At 39.2% G+C, this 22519-nt stretch overlaps 1 protein-coding gene across 1 annotated transcript in view; it reads right to left on the bottom strand.

Moving 5' to 3' along the window:
• The window catches only part of LOC117370776 (E3 ubiquitin-protein ligase RNF123), a 75923-nt gene that overhangs the window by 49040 nt on the left and 4364 nt on the right, over positions 1-22519 (bottom strand). Inside the window, exons 7-35 of the mRNA XM_055222140.1 lie at positions 22356-22441; positions 22186-22272; positions 21968-22035; positions 21784-21909; positions 21507-21621; positions 21170-21274; positions 20971-21096; positions 20806-20898; positions 20639-20712; positions 20443-20560; positions 20257-20356; positions 20111-20172; positions 19964-20035; positions 19734-19854; positions 18397-18498; positions 14792-15085; positions 13863-14008; positions 11164-11247; positions 10502-10609; positions 10230-10407; positions 9139-9213; positions 8598-8685; positions 8269-8356; positions 7997-8081; positions 5994-6133; positions 3911-3967; positions 3677-3808; positions 3524-3599; positions 3109-3193 (exon numbers count right to left, since the gene is read on the bottom strand). Of these exons, the coding sequence (XP_055078115.1) occupies positions 3109-3193; positions 3524-3599; positions 3677-3808; positions 3911-3967; positions 5994-6133; positions 7997-8081; positions 8269-8356; positions 8598-8685; positions 9139-9213; positions 10230-10407; positions 10502-10609; positions 11164-11247; positions 13863-14008; positions 14792-15085; positions 18397-18498; positions 19734-19854; positions 19964-20035; positions 20111-20172; positions 20257-20356; positions 20443-20560; positions 20639-20712; positions 20806-20898; positions 20971-21096; positions 21170-21274; positions 21507-21621; positions 21784-21909; positions 21968-22035; positions 22186-22272; positions 22356-22441 (3091 nt within the window). The remainder of the gene's footprint in view (positions 1-3108; positions 3194-3523; positions 3600-3676; positions 3809-3910; positions 3968-5993; positions 6134-7996; positions 8082-8268; positions 8357-8597; positions 8686-9138; positions 9214-10229; positions 10408-10501; positions 10610-11163; positions 11248-13862; positions 14009-14791; positions 15086-18396; positions 18499-19733; positions 19855-19963; positions 20036-20110; positions 20173-20256; positions 20357-20442; positions 20561-20638; positions 20713-20805; positions 20899-20970; positions 21097-21169; positions 21275-21506; positions 21622-21783; positions 21910-21967; positions 22036-22185; positions 22273-22355; positions 22442-22519) is intronic.

Raw genomic sequence — 22519 nt, 5'->3', positions numbered from 1 at the left:
AGACCAATTAGGCATGAACTCAGCTCGGCATCGCGACACTAAACTCTGGGTTTACGTAAGAAAACTAAAACATCAACTGCCACGCTCTTCAAAAATCTGTGTTTCTTCTCCGTCAATGATCCTAATTAGACGAAGTAGAGCTGAAAGTTTGTTCTACTTAAATTTCCCAGTAAATGTTCAAAACAGACGTCTGCGATCCGTCTGCGGCGCATTTCAGAAACGACAATTACAGCAGGAACGAGACACACGACGGGTTCTTTTTCATCTGATCATTTCATCATCGTTTCATTTTGTTTTACATTTTGCCGTAGCTCGGAGTAAGAGGTCAGAGTTATCGCTCAGCACAAAATACACAAACTTTTAAAGCTCGTACGGATTTACAAGTGCGGATGTTTTTTGGGGTTTTTTTGCAGAGAACTAGGGTTTAAAGACACTTCTCCAGTTGCTTGTTTTCTGTTGATTAATTTGCTTGTCTGTTTCTGTTTCATTGTTGATTTTCTAACTTTCTGTTGGTTAAATCTTTTCTCATGTTCGGCCCAAAAAGGCGACGCTGCTGCTGTGATTCTGGACTGAATTGAATTGAATATATCATCAAGCTTCTTTTGCAGCCAAACTAAACAGAATAAAGTCATATTAGAACAAAAATAACTTTAAAATGTCTTCAAAGGAGTCGTTCAATCTCCATTTAAGTTTGAAGTTGAGTTTTCAGTAACTGCCCCTTTGTGTCAATGTGAAACGTCGACCGGAGCAAAATTTAATTTATGTAAAACTCAGTCGATCGAGAAGCGTTTTCTGAAATGTGGAAGCTTCAGTGATTCACCTCTCCACCCCACACTGTCTCCACCTCTCACCCTCTCCACCCCACACTGTCTCCACCTCTCCACCTCTCCACCTCTCCACCTCTAATCCTCTCCACCTCCCTCTGCAAAGGCTCGTCATTAGTTTTTGTTTGTCCAAAGGGGGATTTTCAAAAAGATACAGCCACAAAAACTGGTCATTCTCAAAATCACCACAGAGGGATTTACCAACAAATGTAATTAAGTAAAACAAACAGCAGCTGTGCCATTTTATCTCCAGTTCTACTCCACAAAATCACACATATTCCAAATTACACGACTAGAAATTCAAAAGCAAACAATTTAAACAGCAGAAGAAAACGAAACAGCGAACTTAAAGAGACAGACGTTCAATAATCTGGTGTCGGTGTCACAAACGGACGTCAGGACCTTGATCTTTCAGGCTGTATGACTTAAAATAATGTAAAAGTCTGGAACATTATGCAAGGATATATTCAAAAAAGCAGCAAACAACACAAGAGCTGATCCTGCTGATGCACTGGGCGGTGAGGCTGTTTCAGTGAGACTAAAAATAGCCGCTACAAACACTGAAGTTCGCTGTGTAGTTTGTCCAGTTTGATAATGTCACTTCTCAAATTTCAAACTGGCTGAACTTTAAAAACACAGAGGAGCCCTTCAGTATAATTAGGTTTTTCTCTGACAGTTGTTTCAAAGCATAAATGTCACGGCACAGGTCTGTGTCAGAATCAACATCCAAAAATAAAACGAGTCAAAGCTCAAACCGAGTGAAGCTCCCGTCCCAGAATCTCATGGCCGTCGGTCAGCGTTTCCTGACTCTCGGTGGTTTTCCATGGCACCAGCAGGAGCTTTTATCATCTGGTAATTAAATTTCCTCCACACTGAAGCCTATCAACACTGTGTGATATGCCCCACTGTGGACCTGATTATGTGCAGCGTGTGTGAGCGAGGCTGCGGCAAACCACGCAAAAACACTCAACCAAACACGACAAGATCAAGGTAACGTCAAGACCGCGTTTGTATCATCGGACATTTGTTCAGCTACGGAGACAAATGCCCCAGACGCAGGTTTTTGAGAAGGAAATTAAATCAGAAACAAACAAGCGAAGGGTTCATGTCCTTTAACTGTTGGACGGACCTTTTACCTAAACTCATTCGTCATCTGTCGTTCCCCGCTGCGTCTACAGCTGTCAACAGACCTTCACAGTGTAATTGAGTCTGAGAGTTATTGAGGGGTAATGGGTTTGGATTCATCATGCCCACCATGTCACAGGAGAAATAGCCATGTTAATTAAATCTTAATTAAGTGAATATGACGACCAACAGCATCTGCATCATAAATAGAAGCGACGAGAGGAAAGGTGAGCGAAATATACACAACTATGTCACACTGAAATAGGTTTGAAACAAGATTATATTATATGTTTGTCATTTTCTGGACATCAAAACATGCATTGTGCTTAAAGAAAATGTTCTATGATCTCAAACTGAATGTAGTTTTTAATGAACAACTCATTTTGTTGTTAATATATGCCATAATAATGGTTTCTAGCGGCAAATCTTTAGTTTCATCTTGGTTAAATTAATAAAAAATCTCATTCACAGGCCATCGATTCATCAAAAGAATAATCAACTACCAAAATAATCCGCCCTAGTTTGAAGATATAACAAAGAATCTATCAAACGTTAAGTATTTTCTGTAACTGGAAAAATAAAACTATAGAAAAGTCTGTAAAGAGGGTGGATTTATTCTTATGATAAATGATTATAAACTCCTCATGAGGGCTGTGCAGCTGTCAGTGTTTTTTGGGTGTCAGTCCTTGAATAAATCATGTTTTTTGTACCATAAACCTTAACAGTACTTTGTGGTACCTATTTCAGTCTTTAAAACAATCAGAATCCTAATGTTCATTGATTAAAACACAATTACTCTGAATAAATGTTGTACTTTCATCTTTCATTTGTGGCGACTGCGTTCTCCAGGACAAACCAGACAAAATATTTATGGTACCAACATTTTTTCAGAATCAAACTGGAAAAACACAAGTGTAACCTTCCAAAGAAATGCCACCTGATTATTGTTATGAGCATAATCTAAAAATGTCAATATCATCCACCTGTAATTAGGACACGGAAAGACAAATGAAGCTGCCTTACCTTAATAAACATGATTATTGATGATTTATGTTTTAAAAAGATCTAATTAAATCAACAAATGCTTTGCTGCTTGTCTAGTTTTTACTCAATGTTTTTCAAAATAAAATACTTTAAAAGGTTCCTCTAAAAGTCTTACCCTTGTCTCTCTCCATCCACTAGAATTCGGACTAAGATGCCGGTAACAGCCACGAGGATGGGGTAATGGTCGACGCTCTCCAGACCTGCAGCAGAAACACTTATTAATATTAATATTGATGTAGAGGAGCATCTGTGGATCGTGTTGCATCAGCCAATTGACAGGCTCCATTTAGGAAAAAACGCTGGTCTGAACCTGCACAACCCCAAAAACACTTCTATTCTATCGATAAAACACACAGACAAGAAAATAATGTAGAATTTGTGAGAGCTGCTGACTGCAAACATTTCTCAACAAAAAGCCATTTCAGAAAACACGTCCTTGCTCATAATCGATCTACTATTGTAACTGAAATGTGCAGTAACAGTCCCACTTACGAAGCAGAAATATTGCTGGAAAAAAAAGGAAAGTTTACCTGGAAGTCGCAGATTTACAACACGATCAAAAAGGTTCTTCTCCGCAGTTACTCTGTTCAGCACCTGGTTTAACAACTAACAACCAGACAGAGAAAACAGTTATAAAAGCATGAACGCCGCCTCATTTATTTTGTTCTCCTGTTTGAAAATACCTGAGCCAGTCGTCGAAGGAGGAGCTCCGCAGATGGACGTGACCAGTCCAAAAAGATTTCTGGTACCAGCGTAACGGTCATCTCCAGCACACGCAGCAAACTCACCGACAGGTCGAAGCACGTGGCACACACCTGCAGACCAAACATTAGATCAGAATATTATTACTTTCATAGTTTGAATTAAACATGTGCCTCGGAATAAAAAAACGACTGGACCGACTCGCCCTCGGGTACCTTCAGTTGACGGGTGTCCACAAAGTTCCTCTCCGGGCGCTCTGCAGCCTGCTGAATCTAGGACACAAAATGAAAAGGAAAAGATTTTACTTGGTTTTCTGTAGAGTAGATTTTCTAAATTCAATGTTCGAGACGACAAGAGAGCACTTTACAGGACTAAAGCTGTTATTAAATTTCATAAATGTCTTGGACAAGTGTAATTAATAGATTAGTAACATGTTAGACAAAAACAATATTGAAATCTGGTACAGTGCTGAGATGGATCAGTTTGAAAAATGGATAATATCATAATCGTTGCTTTGGAGATGCAAAAGTAGAATTGTCACGTATATTTTAATAGAAGCTGCTTAAAAAGGTGCAAAAAGTAAACAAAAGAAACTGCAATCTTTCAAAAAAGTGTAGATCAGGGGTCGGCAACTTTAACCCCCAAAGAGACAGAAAACACTGGATCTGCAAATACTTTTAGATTACACTGTATATATTGTTTTGTTTGTACATTTACACTTTGTATAAACAACTATAGCGTGATGTTTATGAAATCCATGAAGTGCTACAGATAAAATTACATTTTATTTATGTCAAAACACATTTTGAACATTGTGAACTCTTGAAAAAAAACAAAACACCCCGAGTTGAAGATCTCTTTCAAATGAATTAAAAAACTGAACTTAAATCTTCCACGTAGCAAAGAGAAAATGCCGAGAGTCGTCCTCCTCACCCTCCGAGGCCCCGAGCTCTTTCATGTTGTGGCTTTATTAATTTCTCTTTGTTATTTGGGCTGAGTCTAAATACAAAGAATTATCTTTTTACATTATGTAGTTTCTGAGAAAAAAATATGTAAATCAAATGTCCTCATATGTGACATTTTAATCATTTTGATGAAACATTTGAATAATGATCAAAAACTATTTATTGAGACCCTGAGACAGCAACATTTGTCCTGAGTAAAAACAAAATGAGAAACAATTTTCCTCTTGGAAAAATGTGTCTCATGTGAAGAGACAGGAGCAGGAAGAAAAAAATAAAATTAAATTAAATATTCTAAACATTCTAAACTGTTAAAAAATGAATATTTATAATATGTTTGCATTGTTGCTGTTCTTGTAGCTGTTTCTCCTTCTAAAGATTTGCACTGTGGCCTAGACGACCCAAAATGTGTTGTCCACATGAGGACGCCAGGTCCCAGATAAATCACCTTTGGGCTTTTGGAGCGTGGAGCAGTTTCTGTGAGTGTGATGCTTATTTTGAGTGACAAAAAATAATAAAATATAATTTGATTTTATTATTTCAAGATCACAATAATCAAATTTCAAATTTAGATACAATTTAAAAAAGAACTAACCCAAATAAAATACCCTTAAATTAAATACTGTTACTATTTCCCCGAGCCACACGGAGCCGCAGTGTGAGGATGAAAGAGCCACTGGTGTAGAGGAGAAGACGATGAACTCGTGTTAAACAAACGTTTGTCTAAACATTTCCATCAGGATAAACCCAGAAAAAATCTTGAGATATTCATTTTTGTCAATATCACTGAGACCTAAGATTTATTCCCTAGTATCTGTATGTGGCACATTCTAATAAAATGTTTTACTTTGTTAGTTACACAAAAAGAAAACAGTAGATTATATTGTTGTAAAGTAAAGTAAAGTAAAGTAAAGTGAGCCTCCGTGTGGGTTTGTCAGACAAATTGATAAGCAGTCAATGACTTCTGGTTCGATACTTGAGTAAAGTGCATGCAGTAGTTTCCTGCGTGTGCGTCATGGTTTTGAGCATCTCTAATGACTGTGATATTGGATTATGCACCTTATTTAACCGGCAGATCGCTTCTACATCGGGCATGAATAATAGAAAAGATTGAATTATATCTCACCAATGACATTCTGAGATTAGCTGATGAGAAAACAACACAAAATCTTAGAGAACCTGATGTTCAAATCATGAAAAATAAGTATTTAAAGCTAACTAGTCTTTAGCACAAACTTCTTGATATTCACATGCAAGAGTTATAGGGCACTAATAGCTTTGGAACAGCATTTTCAGACAGGAATAGAATCAATTTAAGTGTATGTTTTGTGGTTACCTCTTGGATCATCCCTATGAACTCAGAGAAGGCCCAGTTGAGCTGGTTCAGGACACTGTTGAGGAAAGAGGCGGCCATGTCCTTATCCAAGCTCAGCAGTTCTGCCATGTGTCTCTGCAGCAACAGCGATGGGCACGGCTCTAATTAAAGAGACCAGAAGAAAGCACGCTGAGACATTTTTCACTAATATATTCACAAATAAAAAGCAAAACCTAAACGATATTTGACGTATCATCCACAAACCTCTCAGATTGTTCCTTGAACTTGTGCTGAACTGTGTTATTCATGAAATTATTTACCATATTCTGCAGAAAATGAAGCAGCTGCAGTGTCAAAATGTAATGTCTTAATCATTTGTGAAAGAATATGCTTCATAAACAGTCAGGAGTGCATTTAAATAATATATAATTGTGGTGTTTTTACTGTTATGAACTATTTATGTTGTTTGTTAGTGAGTTTACTGCTTCTGGCTCAGTACTGTCCCCATTGCTCTCTAACATGAAAGAAAAGGAGAAGGAAAAGCACCGCGGAAAGCACGAGGAGAAATACTGCAGCAGACAACAGGGAAAGGGAAGGAAAATGCCTAATCTGGGAAAATATAAAGTGCACAAATATGACAGATGAGAGTAAAATAGGGAATGAGTTGGGCAGAGACGAGGTGTAGCTGTGTAATGCTCTGGGCTCCTCTGGGGGACGTGATGGGAACACACTGGAGCTAAGTGTTCATTAGTCGTGTAATAATCGTGCTCCCTCTCGTCCTCCTCCCTCCTCCTCTCTGCCCTGTGTCTCCTCTGGGTTCCCACAAGAATAATGCCACTTCATCTGCCTGGGAGTATGCGAGCTACTACTGAGGGTTCATTATCCCAAAAAAAATGCAATCACCGAGGTCGAGGCAAAGTCAGCAAGAGTGAAAATTATACCAATTAACAGCACAGAACAGTGAAACACCTCTAAACGCTCAAGTGGCCGGACTTTGCGAGAGGCCACTTCTAATAAATCATTATCACGACTTCATTTAAAAATAAACATTTGCAGAAGGAGATAAGGACGGTGCCAGATTCAACATCAAAACATGCACTAAATGTGTAAATAATGCACGAGCGCTGGGACTGCACTCTCGCCCTGTCGAGGGTTTATCGCTGACACCGTGTTTCATACTAATAACTACTCACTGAGGAAGTTTAATAAAGTCACAGCCTTGTTACCAAAGACAGAGCTACTACTATGAGGGATAAATGAAACTTACTTTGAAAACTAGCAATGGATAGATCCCCTGAAGTGCATGCAAATAAAAAGTCACACAAATTAAGTTTCATGCAGGAGAAAACAAAAGAGGGAAGGGAAATAAGAAAAAAATAAGAAAAAAGCAAAACATGCACACATAAAAGAACAGTACAGCTTCAGGTGTGACAAAAGTGGTTATAAAATGAAAGATAAAAACTTGGAAACAATTGATAATTTAAAATGAGACTAGAAATAACAATAATAGTAATGAATTAGTCTTTTATAGCTCCATTTTAGCACTTTTATAGAGGCTCAAAGTTAGAACTGTGTGAATTATTCCTCCATTCTACACTCTGTAGTTTCACTGGGAGATTGATCTGTGCCATCGACTCCTCCGACCAGCACCGATCACACACACACACACACACCCCCACACACACACACACACCCCCACACACACACACACACACACACACAAAACAACAGTGTGAAAATATATATAAGTGTAAATTCTTACTTAATTTTAACAGACAATATATTTAAACTTGATATAAAGACTGTCTGAAACTCAAAGTATCAGTGTTTTAGTTTGATTTTGTGCAAAAATTGGTGGTTTTCTCATCTGTACTGTGAAATGAGATTGTTGTTTTCTTCTTTCTGTAATATTACTGCTGCACAAACACACAGAGCAGAGAAACCGCTGCGAGAACGAGCCCAGGCGCAGGCAGTGGGTAAACAAACGCACAAAAAGCACAGGGTTTGAAAAGTGTGGGACCTACTCTGCAGACTGGGAAGATTGGCATCCTCAGGTTTGGTTTTGAGAAGGTGAGGCAGTCGAGTGTACCTGTATCCAAAGCCACAACCCTGAAAAACAACGCGCTGCATGAATAACACAATAACACAATAACACAACGACACAGGAGGGTTGTACTAGTCAACAACAGCAGTGGAGATTTGAGAACTGAATTACTTAGTTGCTTTATTCAATCGTTTTATTTCTTTTCTGTTTTGTTCTTTGTTTTAATCCAAAGTGAGTTGCTAAGAGTCTTACCCTCCAGAGTCTGACCAGGATCCAGTTCGTCTGAGCCCATGGTCTTTGTTCATAAGGAGCCAACAGGTTCCTCATCATGGCAACTCGTCTACAACGTTCAAAAACAGTCAAGAGTCACACAAACATAACAACTCCTTCAGCAAATATATATGCTATTTTAACGGGAAAACTATGTAAAGCAAGTCTTTCCAAAGTCCAGAATTAGATGAAATATGTAGCGATAAAGTTTGTGTTTCAGTTTTCTTTGACAGGTCTACACAGAAAAACTAAAAACTTAAACTTAAAAGCGTTGCATAATGATAAAAGCAGTGACAACATATTGCACTCACTGTTCCTCCGGAATCCTCTCCACTGCCCTGAGGGATTGTGGGTAACAGACATAGCTGGCCAGGGCTTGCATCAGAGAATCTTTAATGTCTGCAAGGAGAATATTGGAGGATATTTTTAAACGGGAACAGATTAGCACTTGGTGAAGGTGTTAATAAGAGCTTCCTATTCCTCACATCTTCATCAGATAATTAACAAAAAAGACACATCACACCGGAGAAATAAATCCTTGTACAGTCACAGCACATTTTTTACAAAAGGTGACTTAATTAATATGATACTGCAGAGTAAAGCATCACTCTAAGGCATAATATAGAACAAATAAGTACAAACAGCTGATTTAATATCTCTGGGTGAAGTTTTATATCTCACAAGAGAAGCAAAAATAGTGTCTTTGCAAATTCTGATGAAAGTTTAACCATCAAAAACAACCGAAGGGAAAGAAAATGAGGCACCAGACGACGTGAATTAAGAAAAGAAAATGTCTGATGTTATAATTGGACCGCGGTGAGTTCAGAACACAAACATGAACCTGAACGTTACCTGTTCCAACGATACGTGGATCTGCAAAGTGCTTAGCGAGGATAGCAGCGAGTTGAGTCAGGGTTTCCTCATAACCTGGGGAAATAAAAGTAGAGTTAGACGACAGTGATGCCTGTGTTTTACTTAAATGTGTAAAAAAGATATTTGGCATAACAATTTAAACCTGATATGGTCACAAATGGTTTAAATTATGTAATAGATATTATTATTAATCATTTTATTTTATTATTTTATGCATTATTTACATGAAGTGTAATGTAATGTATTTTCTGGACGATAAGTGTGACTTTTTCCACAGTTTGTCGTTGGTGCGACTTATACTCAGATGTGACTTATATGTGAAATGATTCAAATCTATAATGTCACATGTTGGTTCTTGTCACAGTGACAGTCGTGCGAGGGGCTCTAGACTTGGACCAGTATCTACTCCTCCTGAACCACTCAACATTTAAAATATCAACATTACACTCATTTAAAAGACAAAGACAAACACTGAACGCTTCATCTTCCTCTGGAGTTGGTGGATTTGTTCAGAAGCGACACCGAGGATGAAGAATTCAATGGATTTATTGATTTGGAGTGAGATCCAGAGTAAACTTGTTGTTTTTTCTGCTTTATTTATCTGATTAACTGTTAATATCTTACGTTAACAAACCAGACACGTGTTCAGTTCTGTCTGTGCTTCATGGAGCTGAATAAATATAAATGTGTTACGTTAGCATGATGTACTGATATTCAGCCTGTTGGTCCACATTTTATTATTATTATTAGAACTTGACTTTAAAGATAAAATGTCTGTTCTTAGCATCGGATTTTGCAAAATAAATTTCCCCAAAAAATGTGCCTTATAGTCCAGTGCAACTTATATGTGTTTTTTTCTTCATTATTATGCATTTTTTGGCTGGTGCGACTTATACTCCAGAGCGACGAAGTCTGGAAAATACACTGCATATTATAAAATACATAATACGCACTGTATTAAACACTTATGTTACAAAACAGGAAAACATTTCAAAGACCTGTGAGCTTTATAACTATAACTGAATAGTAACACGTCCGTGCTTCATCTTAAAAAGCTCCAAATGTCTGACCTGGTAGTTCTTCCATGCTGTTGGCGGGGCTGAAGTAGTTCTTCAGAGCGCTGTACGCGTTCATAGCGACGTTGAGGTAGAACTCGGGTGCAAAGGCAAACAAAGACCCAGTGTTGTCAGCGTGTTCAATGGTCCGGATGCATACACACAGCAGCCAGTATATGTCCAACATCTTCTCCTGAGGAAATCCAAACATGACAGGGATAAATAAAACATAACATGTGGCCGTTTACAGTTCAGACGATGACTGTACATGCACAGATTAAAATCACCTTTGAGTAGACGGTGGCGTTAATCCAGGCCAGTCTTCTACTGAGGTGGTTCAGCTTTTCTGCAAAAACCTTCTGGCTTTTCTGCAGCTCCTCCAAAATATCTGGTCTCTAAAGGTCACACAATGTCATTAAAATATATTAGTTTTCTTAAATGCATCTTGTTAGTTTGTGGTTTTGCAATAACAATATCATGTGTGCAATTATTGATGCCAGATGTTAGTGAGGCAATGGTCCTTTCACATTTGTGTATTTGCACCAGACTGTTATCCTACTGTTAAGTTTACTAGTGACACACCAAGGTGCTACAGTAATGAGACAACATCACACTATGGCTGACAGTGGTGCTGACTGGTGCACAGACAATTACCTTCAACACAGCACAAAGAAAACTAATTATATTCAGCTCTTGCAAACCCTAAAGTAAACTTTGCCACAAAATGTTATGTCATTCTTCCTGCACAATGTGGAGATAAAAACAGCATCTCAGTTAATACTTTAGGTGAGACTAGCCATGAAAAAACAGAACAAGATGAACTCATTGCTCAAAACTATTGTCTTATCTGTCTTTTTCTACCAGTGATGAGAAGGATAATGATAAAAAAAACAAAAAAAGAGAAGAAAGAAATTATTTTAGATAAGAACAATTGCTATTATTAACTTACTCTCACAGGACAGCGTGCGATCTTCTCATCTGTGTCCTTCAGGGCTACAGCGTACTCATGAACATCATCTGAGACCACCACCATCTGAAATAAAGACAAAAATGTGTTATTCTATAGTAAAGGAAGGGTTCATATTGACATTCTTAAGACTTTCATGGTTCACTGACTCTGCCACTGCATCCAACAGATCAGTGTGTGGATGAAAAACAACAACTGGCAACAGAAACATAGAGAAAGTGTCAGCGTCACCTCCAGTCTCTCTCTCTAAAACCTTCAAACTAGGCCAGAAATCTCGAGGTAATAATGGACTCAGACTTGAACTTTAACAGCCACATCAAATCAGTAACATCTGCAACTTTTTACATCTAAAAACACGTCAAAAATCAAAGGTAAACTGTCCAAACCAGACTCAGACTTATCCTGCATTTGGGTCCAGTAGATTAGACGACTGTAACGTCCTGATCACTGGACTCTCCAAATGAGCCTTAAGACAGAACAGAACATCCAGAACATCCAGAACATCCAGAACATCCAGAACATCCAGAACACTGCTACTCGGGTCAGGACTAGAACCAGGAAGAACTTCACACATGTGTCCTGTGGCTCCTGTGGCTCAGGTCTGTGGCTCCTGTGGCTCAGAGACTTTAAAGCAGCTCAGTGTGAACAAGTCTCTCCATGGACCAGCACCAAAGAACATCTCCCACATGAGCCACAAGAACCATCTGAGGAGGACTAAACCAGGACTAAACCAGGACTGAACCAGGACTAAACCAGGACTAAACCAGGACTAAACCAGGACTGAACCAGGACTAAACCAGGACTAAACCAGGACTAAACCGGGACTGAACCAGGACTAAACCAGGACTAAACCAGGACTAAACCAGGACTGAACCGGGACTGAACCGGGACTGAACCGGGACTGAACCGGGACTGAACCGGGACTGAACCGGGACTGAACCGGGACTGAACCGGGACTAAACCGGGACTAAACTAGGACTAAACCAGGACTAAACCAGGACTAAACCAGGACTAAACCAGGACTAAACTAGGACTAAACCAGGACTAAACCAGGACTAAACCGGGACTGAACCGGGACTGAACCGGGACTGAACCGGGACTGAACCGGGACTGAACCGGGACTGAACCGGGACTGAACCGGGAGTAAACTAGGACTAAACCAGGACTAAACCAGGACTAAACCAGGACTAAACTAGGACTAAACCAGGACTGAACCAGGACTAAACCAGGACTAAACCGGGACTGAACCGGGACTGAACCGGGACTGAACCGGGAGTGAACCGGGACTAAACCAGGACTAAACCAGGACTAAACCAGGACTAAACCAGGACTGAACCGGGACGGAACTTTTATTCTGGACTTTTCTGTTTTAATGTTAATTTTATGATGATTATGTGTGATTATTTTTGTTCTGATTTGTTGTATTGTGATTTTAATGTATTTCTTATTCTGTAAAGCACTTTGAATAACTTTGTGTACAAATTGTGCTGTAAAAATAAACGTGCCTTGTCCTGGTCAGAGCTCCACAAACTCCGACCGTGCCTTCACTTCATGCACAGTGGTCAGACACATTAACACAATCTTTTAGGGGCATATGCTGAGTTGATCTAACGGGAAGACCATCACACTTAGATAACTATATAATACGTAAATCACTGGCCTTGGGCTTTGTGACTGGAGTTATATCATATTATATTAAAAAAAAAAGCACTAGTGACCCAGTTGCTAATGGAGTTGTTCCACAGCTCTCTGCTTTACATTATTATATTGTTTTGGACTCTTTGGGAACCTTTTTACAACAAACATAAAAGAATTCGTTAATCCGTGATTCATGACACTTAATACCAATGTAGTATTTTCCTATTTTACCCAAAACCTTTTATGATAACAATAGTAAAAGGTTATGTGTCACGTCATTTATCCCTTGAAGAATATAATATCAGATATAATGTCAGTTGGGGCGCTGCAAACTGACGGCTAGAAAAGCTGTTAAAGTGAGGGCACTGCTGGCCGTATCTTTAAAATAAAACACGGACAACACAATATCTGATGGGTCAAAGGGCTTTGTTGACATAAAGGCCAATCTTTGTCTCAACACTTCAGGGGATTACACCGAAATGACAAAGATAAAACAGTTGTGAAATGAGAAAATGGGCACAAGAACACAGAATAGCACTTTGTTGGGTAGTTTAAGTGGTGCATTTGAACCAAAGATTTAGAGAAAGTATTTTTTTCTGTAAAAGAAAGAGGAGATCCTATTACATACTCTACAAAACAAGTTATTAAAGTATCAGTGAGTGTCTCTCTCTCACTAAAACACTTAATAAATTATAAAACTTTCCCTGACCTTAAATAATAATTACATTGATCAGGTAAAACTGACTTCATCGACTTTAAAATGTGTTTCTCTTCAGACAAAAAGAACGTTTTTAAAGTAAATAAAAACAGGAAACTATATTTGACCTATGAAGGCTTATAAAACAGTATCAGTAGCATTTGTCGGATCAGATTTTATTATTTATAGGTGCTTTAGCTGACAGAGCCCTGTATGAAGGTTAGAATATCCCTCATGAATACAAATACAAATGGAGCGATCTGTGTTGAGGGAGTTCTCCAGATCGAGTGCACATTGTATTTAAATCATCTTTTTGAACAGCCCTTTTCTGTGAGGCTAAACCCACCTTGCCAAGTTGCTGGTGAACACTGAGATTGTACATCATCACAATTCCATCAACAATTTCCAGCAGGGACTTGTCTGCGATTGGCTGCTCGGGTTCTTCCATCGGTCTCCCCAGCAACAGGCCATCGTTACCATGGCTTCCCTCGACTTGAAAGTTAAAAGGAGCAGAAAAAAGTTCACATAACACAAGGCCAGGTGCATTTTGTTTAGTCTGAAAATTGTAAGAGGATGCATCAGTACATCACATGACCACATTCAGAGTTTAGTTTAAACCAGGGGTGGGCAAACTACGGCCCGGGGGTCATATACGGCCCGTTGGGCTTATTAATCCGGCCCAAACACGACCAAATTATGCCGCTACATCAACCTTGTATTACTCTCTTATTCTCTTATCAGCTCTTCTGCAAAAAATGAGCTTATCAAAGAAAAGAAAAGTGGATAGTGAGTCCTGAGTGTTTAATACGGAGTGGACAACAAAATATTTTGCACCGAAGTCCGATCAAAGTACCAAGACGTTTTTTGCTGGCATTCAAATTAGCAAAAGCTAGCAAGCCTTTCTTTGAAGGCGAGTTTTTAAAATAATGCATTTGGAAAACGATTTGTACAGTGAGCCTTGTATATTCAGGCTTTGCCAAACCTCTAATGTCATATCTACAGGTATATATATCCTGGCCCCGCCCCTCTGTCAAATTTTAGAACCCACTGTGGCCCGTGTGTCAGAACGTTTGCCCACGCCTGGTTTAAACCGTCGTAAACCCTGAATCAGTAACAAAGGTAATGAATTTAAAAGGGAATCTTACAATACATTTAACATTTTAAATACATCAGAAAAAGTAATTTAATCGTTAACGTGTCCATAGCATACACTCAATCATCAGGGTATGACCTAAATGGGGAAAAGTGTTAAACTTTGAGTAAACCAGTACTTACTATCCTCCTCAGTTCTCTGCTCCACAGCAAGAGTTCGGACCTTAACTTTTTCCGGCTGCGTAAAAGGTCGTCTCGGGGTCATGAGACTAACAGCAGCCGTGCTCAGAAACCTGTTTGCTCTCCCCAGTGTTGGAGAACTTAACCAGCTGGGCCGTGCCAGAGCTCCGCCCATCGCTGCAGCACCAAACGGCCTCTGAGCGGCTCCGTTCTCCTCGTCCTCGTCGAGATCGTCCATAGAAGTGGCCTGAATCTCCGCAGGGTCGATGATGACGTTAGCTTTACTGGCCAAGTCGTCTGATGAAACAGCAGAAGAAACGTATGATTTACACCAAACAATATAAAAGATTGCACGTTTTAGCTGTTACATTATGCAATATTAAGCAGTGGTTTGAAAGAGATTGCGTAATTTATTTAATAATAAAATGCTGCAATGTTTAATTTAAAATAATGTCAAGACAACAGACACTTTGTAAGGCAGCCAAAGGTTTACATCAGGTTTGCAAATGAAAAATAAACTCAAAACTCATTGCAACATCTGAACTAATTTGGAAATCTGAACTGGGCACTATACATTTTACTATTTTACCATAAGCTCTGGCAAAAGTTGTTCTTGAAAAGATCCCTGCAACATCCTCTGTTCTGACGCTTAAAAAAACAGAAGACATTATGCTCATTATGCCCCGACTGAACTGCAAACTCACTAAACTCCCACATTCTCTGCTTCCCTGCAAACACAAGCACCTCAGGAGTGTTTGCCACTTACAAATCAGGTGCGTTAGTTTCCTCCTCGTGCCCCTGACTTCATCCCTATGAGCAGATGGAAAAGCTCCGCCCGGCGTTCAATCACACTGATCAATCAATAAATGAGGTCACACCCAGTTAACAGCGGATGACACGGGATCACGTGAGCGGCCGGAGTAATGAACGGCCAGAGGATTTATGGAGCTACGTGAGAGGCTGTGTTAATCAAGCCTTAAATGTATGCACAGGTCTGACGAGGCACATGAGCGCTGAGCCGGCACAGGACGCAGCGACGCCATCAGGAAAGGGACAAAAAGCAAGATGAAGATGTAAAATAATATAATAAAGATTGTGATTTTGGACAGGGGCAGTGCACAACGACACACTGACCTTAAAAAAACAACAGGAAAGATGTTTAGTGCCAAGTTATAGCAAAAATACTACGGTAAATTTGGGACTATAGAGCGCACCTGAATATAAGCCGCAGGTTTTGTATTCATATTGTAACATGAGATATTTACACAGAAAGACGGTACATGGACACGCTTTTTTTAAAACTGTGCCTAAAAATTGGCACCGACACGACAACAACACGGGACGATCACATCTGCAGGTTTAGAGAATAAAGCTGTACCAACATGGACCGTCTGCTTTTATTTCCTCTGAAAGCTTTTGTCGTCTTTTTACATCGACCGAGTTGGATTCATTGATGCCGAGCTCACGTGCAGTGGCTCTATTTCCTTCTTTTATGTTCAAACTTACGTGCAGTGGCTCTATTTCCTTCTTTATCTTAAAAACTGCATCATATCCATTTCTTCGTGTGTGTTTTCCATGATGCACAAAGTGACAGTTCAAAATCAAAACTACCGGTAGTGAATTCTTCAGAGCATAATCTTTCCCCACGTCTGTCTCACTTTTACGCTTACAGCTAGACAGCGCCCCCCCATGGCCGTTATCCAGTAAAATTCTATAAAAAAGCCGCACAGTTGTATCGGCCGCAGGGTTCAAAGTGTAGGGAAAAAAGTCGCGGCTTATAGTCCGAATTTTACGGTAATTTCCACCTGTCGTCCCTGGACAGACTGATATTAAATAAGAAAAACAGTTTGGTGTAGGTGGATGAAAGACACTGTAAACATCTGGTACATACGTCTAATACAACACATCTCACTCTCGAATACGACATTTATAAAAACATCCAGTACACAAACACACAACCACAGCAACTGAGATATACAAATACTCTTTCATTTCTTTGTCACATGTTTAAACTTTTGAAAACTTGTGCATGTTCTAATCTCATTTGGCTTTAACTCTTCCACCGACTCAGAGCAGCAACAGTGAAAGACGATTTAGTCAAAGAGGTTTTACATTTTGGAGCGCTGCACTCTCCTCTAGAGGGCGCCCTACTGACTCCAGTTGTTTTTTCTGAGCTCCGTGAGACAAACCTTCTTAGGGGAAGACTCGCAACACCAGGAATAATTTTAAATAGCAGACAGATGCTTGTATATATTTGCAGATTATCGAAATTTCAGAAACCGTATTTGGAGAGGACATGACAGTGGTGATACTGTCTGGGCTTCTTGTCATGAATCTTTAGCGCATTTATACATTGATTCTACGTGAATGTTTAACAGAAAACTACATGAATAATGAAAGGTGACCAGCTGCAAATCTGTTTTACTTATTTATAAATTAATTAAGTCAATACAGATGATATATGTATTATGAACAATGAATCGGTGAATGTGACTTTGCATGAAATGAAAAATACTCTTGGATTAGTCACAAAATAAAAGGACCTCAGCATAAATGTAAATGTCCCTTGAGCCCTTGTACTGCAGCACATTTTGAAAGGTTAAGTTACACACCGGTCACTAACCTCCCACAGAGCTTCTCTAAACTAAACTCTGGACGTGTTTTAGCACTAAAGATACGAACAAATTACCTATTGTGTCACGTAATTGATTTCAGCTCTGCCGCTCAGTCTTCCCTGGCACTGAATGAAGAACATATTGCCTGCACGGTGGATTTCTAAAGCCATTATCAGTCTACATTACACACCTGTCTGCTGCATCTGCTGACGACGACAAACAAACACATCGCTTTAGTTCTTCAATTTGACAACAGCACGGCTCGTGTAAACAAAGCAGCCCATCAGTGCCCGTGTTTAGGCTGAATATTGGCATACCACCTGTTCTTAAAGTAGAATAATGTAAAGTACAAATACTCCTGCAGTGCATACATTATTACAAATATTTATGTGTATGTATTTTAAATTAAATACTTTATATACCATAAGTAATCATTATAGGAAAAGTCTATTTAAACTGTGTAGTCAACAACAGACTCAGCTCTTCCCTGCCCAGAGTTAAAAACATGTTCTAATTTGTAATAGTGAAGCAATACCTCCCCCTAGTGGAGCCAAGGAACAGCAAACAAAAAGCCTGTAAATCACCTCCTGGGCCTGGTTATCTTGAAAAACAGATCATGAAAATCAATGAATCCCATTATTTAAAGTTTTTCTCTGAATAAAAGGTAAAAGGTGCACAATAAAACTTTTCTTTTGCAGGGTGCACCATCTGCTCGTCTCCGAGGAGCTGGACTTTGTCTGGAATGCTGCACAGTACGACATTAAACTTCTGCCTGGTATATATTCAATTAGAAGTATTATTACTGGTATTATAAAAGGTACTATTGGCTTGAAAAATATGCACTGTTACTGTGAGTAGCTCGCCTCTGTACAGATCTGAGCTGTTACTTGACCTGGTGGACAGTAAACAGGGTAAATGTATTCTTTAAAAACAACAATGAAGCATTTATTGTTTGGAACAGATCTGTTTGTCGCCGATGTTGAAATAACAAACCTTTAAGAGTCTTCTTCAAATGGGAGAGGAGTCCTCCAAGTCTCTGCAGGTCAAAATAATCCACCTTCCCATTGTAGAAGAGCTGGGGCGGGACGTAGGCCTCTGAGAACAAACAGAAACGTCAGAGCACAGTCGAGTCAAACATGATGTTTATCCTTTGATAAAAAACACATCTGTTCAAACCATCTGTTTTTAAACACATTCTGTATCAGAGCTAAAACTAATAATATCCTGTACTCCACTAGTCAATGAGTTTTTTGTTTATTTGTCAAACTATTATTTCTATTTGAACACTTTAGCCAATTAAAGTGAAAAATATGCTAAACTCAAGACTTCTTAATAGTGTATATTTACTTTGTTATTAAACATCTTTTGTCGTGTGTTAATTAATGATCATTAAAATAGTGATTATTTTTATAATGAACTTGTCATGGTACAAATGACTGTTTCAGCCAGATTCAGTGGATCCAGAGTAAAAGACAAAGTTAAATCTGTCATTGGACAAAACGTTGTAGGAGTGAAGACGTTTGGCTGCTCGTCCAAGTCTCTTGTTCAATTCTGGTCAGATTCCTGCTGGACACTGCCTTATATCTGTCTGAAGGAGGAGCTAACGACAGAGAAACTGTAAACAGCTATTGTCTCCAGTTTCAGCTGAAATTACCCTATTCAACCTTTAACGACCCTGCTATTGTTCTCTTTGTGTCTGAGGATGGAGTTATAGATGGAGGACAGGTGATTTCTAAGGTCCCCAAGGATTGTCTTTCCTAAATAAAATCACTTATTTAACTCTCCTCTCAAACTGTTTCTTTCCTCTGGCTCAGATCTGATCCTCTCTCTCTTCTTCTTTTGTGGTTTGTGTCTTTGAGATGCAGATGAACAGCAGACTGTGGTCCTGAGCTGCTCTCTCTCTCTCTTGGTTCATTCTCTTATGGAGCGTCTGTTTAGTTTCTCCAGTGTAACACTCACTGCACTCTACACTGAACGGAGTAGACACATTACTTTGTTTACGGCTTGGGAGTTATAAATAAAGCCATTAGCCATAATTATGACTCAGGCACAGTGCACAATTAGTGTAGCTCAATAGACCTACACACATACAGAAACTATAAATAAAAGCTGTTTGCAGTTTCAGTGTCGTTAGCGCCTCCTTCAGACAGATATAAGGCAGTGTCCAGCAGGAATCTGACCAGAACTGAAGAGGCGGCTTGTTGGAGTGAAGACGTTTGGCTGCTCGTCCAAGCCGCGGCTTGGACGAGCAGCTAAACGTCTTCACTCCAACAACTTCTAGTCCAGTGACAGATTTTTCTTTCGTTTTTTACTGTTCAGTAGAGCCTCACCTTCACTGTTAATGGTGCCTGGAGTTTTTCTTTTGCTGTCGTCCCAACAGGCTCGCACAGCTGTAATAAGCCGATGGAGGAAACAAACCATGTACTCAGGTGGACACAGAGCCGTCGGGTGCTGCAAACAGTAAAACCATCTTTAAAATAATGTTTGGACCAGAAAAAAAACAAGCAATCAACCTTTGTCTATAGAATCATAAGTGTTTTCTGTTTAATTTGTATTTTACCCCTCTGTTGCTGGCATTTTCCTGAAGAAATTTCCTGAACTTGTTTAGAAAGATGTATCGTGATGCTTCCCCCTGAACAAAAATAAATAAATAAATAAATAAATAACTGGACAAGAAACGGTCCACGTCTCAATCACCACAACTTACTGTTGTTTTATCTTTGTTATTTAAAAGCAGCTTCAATATCTGCACTTGTAACTCCTCAACCACTATAAAAGAGAGACGTCGAGGTTAGATTAGATGCAGGTTTGAAGTGTAAACACCAAATAATTAAAATGCAGATGACGATTTACCTTCAATCCTCTTTTTAAGTCTCTGGCAGCCTCTCTCGTAAGCGCGCCGTCTCAGTCGCTCATCTGCACTTTCATCTTTGGGTTCTCGCTCATCTTTTCCCTGCACGTAAATACTCATGGTTATAATAGAAAAGTCCTACTCAAACTATAATAATAATAATAGTAATGCTCTGTTGACAGTGTTACCTCTTTGTCAAAGTGCGTTGGCCACCAGGTTGTTGGTATGAGCTCTTCTAGACCCGCTTCCTTCACTCTCAGAGGAGTTTTGATGTAGAAAAACACAACTGAACGCATCACATCGAATGTAAATATCTGTCAAGGTCTCAACTGTCTTTTAAACTTTAATTCATTAATCCTTCAGAATGAAAACTATAAAGGATATAACACATTGCTCAGGAGGTATTTTCTTGATTTTTCGTGCCGCAGGATGGCAGTGGTCAGACGCAAGTAATGAATCTGAAACAAAACAAGTCAAGTTCTACGTTAGTGCGGCTGATTCATTTCTATTGTGAATATGAATGAATGAGACAAGAACATGTGGCGTTTTACCTGGAAACCAAGATCAGGTATAATGGGGGAAAAACGATAGGCCCGCAGCAACGACATCATCAGCTGCTTCAAACACTCATTGACTTCATAGTCCTATTAATTCAACCAATAACTGTCAATACTTGAGTCTAAACGGTTGAAGATAAAAAGTCAAATCAGCGTCACCTCCATAAGGAGCCAGAAGAGGTCGAGCAGCTGCTGAATGAGTGGATGTTCATCAACTGAACCTCCGCCCTCCAGGATGCCCAGCAGAAAGTTCATCAGCACGTCCTCCACCAAGTAAACTTTACACTGCCAACGCAAACAGGCGATTAATAAACGTACGCACATTTACAAGTGTGTGAGTCAACGATGTGCGTTTTACCATTAATGGAGCAAAGTGGTTGAATATGTGAGCCAGTGTTATTAAGACTGTAGCGTTTCCATTAAGCCTCCACAGTGAAATGTCTTTCTCTACCAATCGCTCCTCCTATACCAGTAAACAAACAATACAAATGGTCTTTTTTAATTCAATTATGGAGGAAAATAAAATTGCAATTGTTGGCTTATTCACACTTAATAAACAAATGCAACAAGCAAAGAATAATAAAGCTGTGGTTATGACTTTTAACAACATGTCATCATAAGAGGAGAAGGAAAAAGAAGCTCGTTAGAAGCAGAATTCAGCCCAAAATGTCGTTTGGATTTAGACAAGTTGTTACCTGTAAATCCAGAGCTGTAGCCAGAACATTTTTGACGTAGCCTAGAAGTTTGTGCGCTTTCAACAGATCTGCCGTAGGTTGATTTTGAAGTGGCATGTATCCATCCACAGGATATGTGAATCAAAATGAGTTAAGGCACATACAAAAAAAAAGAGTTCCAAGTGATACCTTTAAGACACTTCAAAGTAATCAATAATATTAACAGCACTACTACAACATAAAGCCACATAAGTGCAGATAAGTATAAAATATAACCAGATTAGAGCATAAAGGATATCGAAGCGGTCTGCTACCAAAGTTAAAAGCCACAGACTCTTTAAAGGAGAGACTAATGGCAGGAAAGTATGCTATGCCTGGGCCCATTTTAATATCAGTGAAAGCAGTTCCCAAAGATTGCCCGTTCCTGGAAAACAAATGTATTTAGTGATGTCCTTAGTATGAAAAATTGTGTTCATTCTTACAAACAAAATGTAATGGTTCCTTCATCCAAGTCTATCAAACAACTGACGATGTCTCCAGCCGCCCATGACTGTGAAAGGAGACAATACATAATAGTTAGAAAGAGTTAATAAATCCAACAGGTGCTTTTGTGAGGTAAAAGAAGACACCTGAAGTCTTCTTTCAAGTTTATCTGCCTCTTTAGGATCTATATTTGTTCCCACTCTATGATCATTTTTACCTTTCCGTAGTTTGTGGTTGTAACGTTCCATTTGCGCACTCTGTTTCCATCATATGCATAAGAGTCAGGAGTATCACCCACTCCCTCCTACAATAAAGCAATTTTTAAAAAAGATGTGAGTAACAATTTGTATAAAATGTCTAAATTGATAAATATAATCCTGTGTTTACCTCCTGGTTAAAGCGACAATTGAGTGTACACCACCCAATCTGCATGAGACCCTGGGAGGAGATTAGCACTTCATACGCCCATTTCCCTACAAAACACCAGAGGAAAATGACAAATTAACTAAGGCAAGTAAAGTTATGTGCTTTACTTTGTGGCTCTACCCGAC

Source organism: Periophthalmus magnuspinnatus, chromosome 5 (genome assembly GCF_009829125.3).
Source record: "Periophthalmus magnuspinnatus isolate fPerMag1 chromosome 5, fPerMag1.2.pri, whole genome shotgun sequence".
Lineage (NCBI taxonomy): Eukaryota > Metazoa > Chordata > Actinopteri > Gobiiformes > Gobiidae > Periophthalmus > Periophthalmus magnuspinnatus.
Note: the sequence above shows the minus strand (reverse complement) of the source record. Positions and strands in the feature narration are given on the sequence as shown.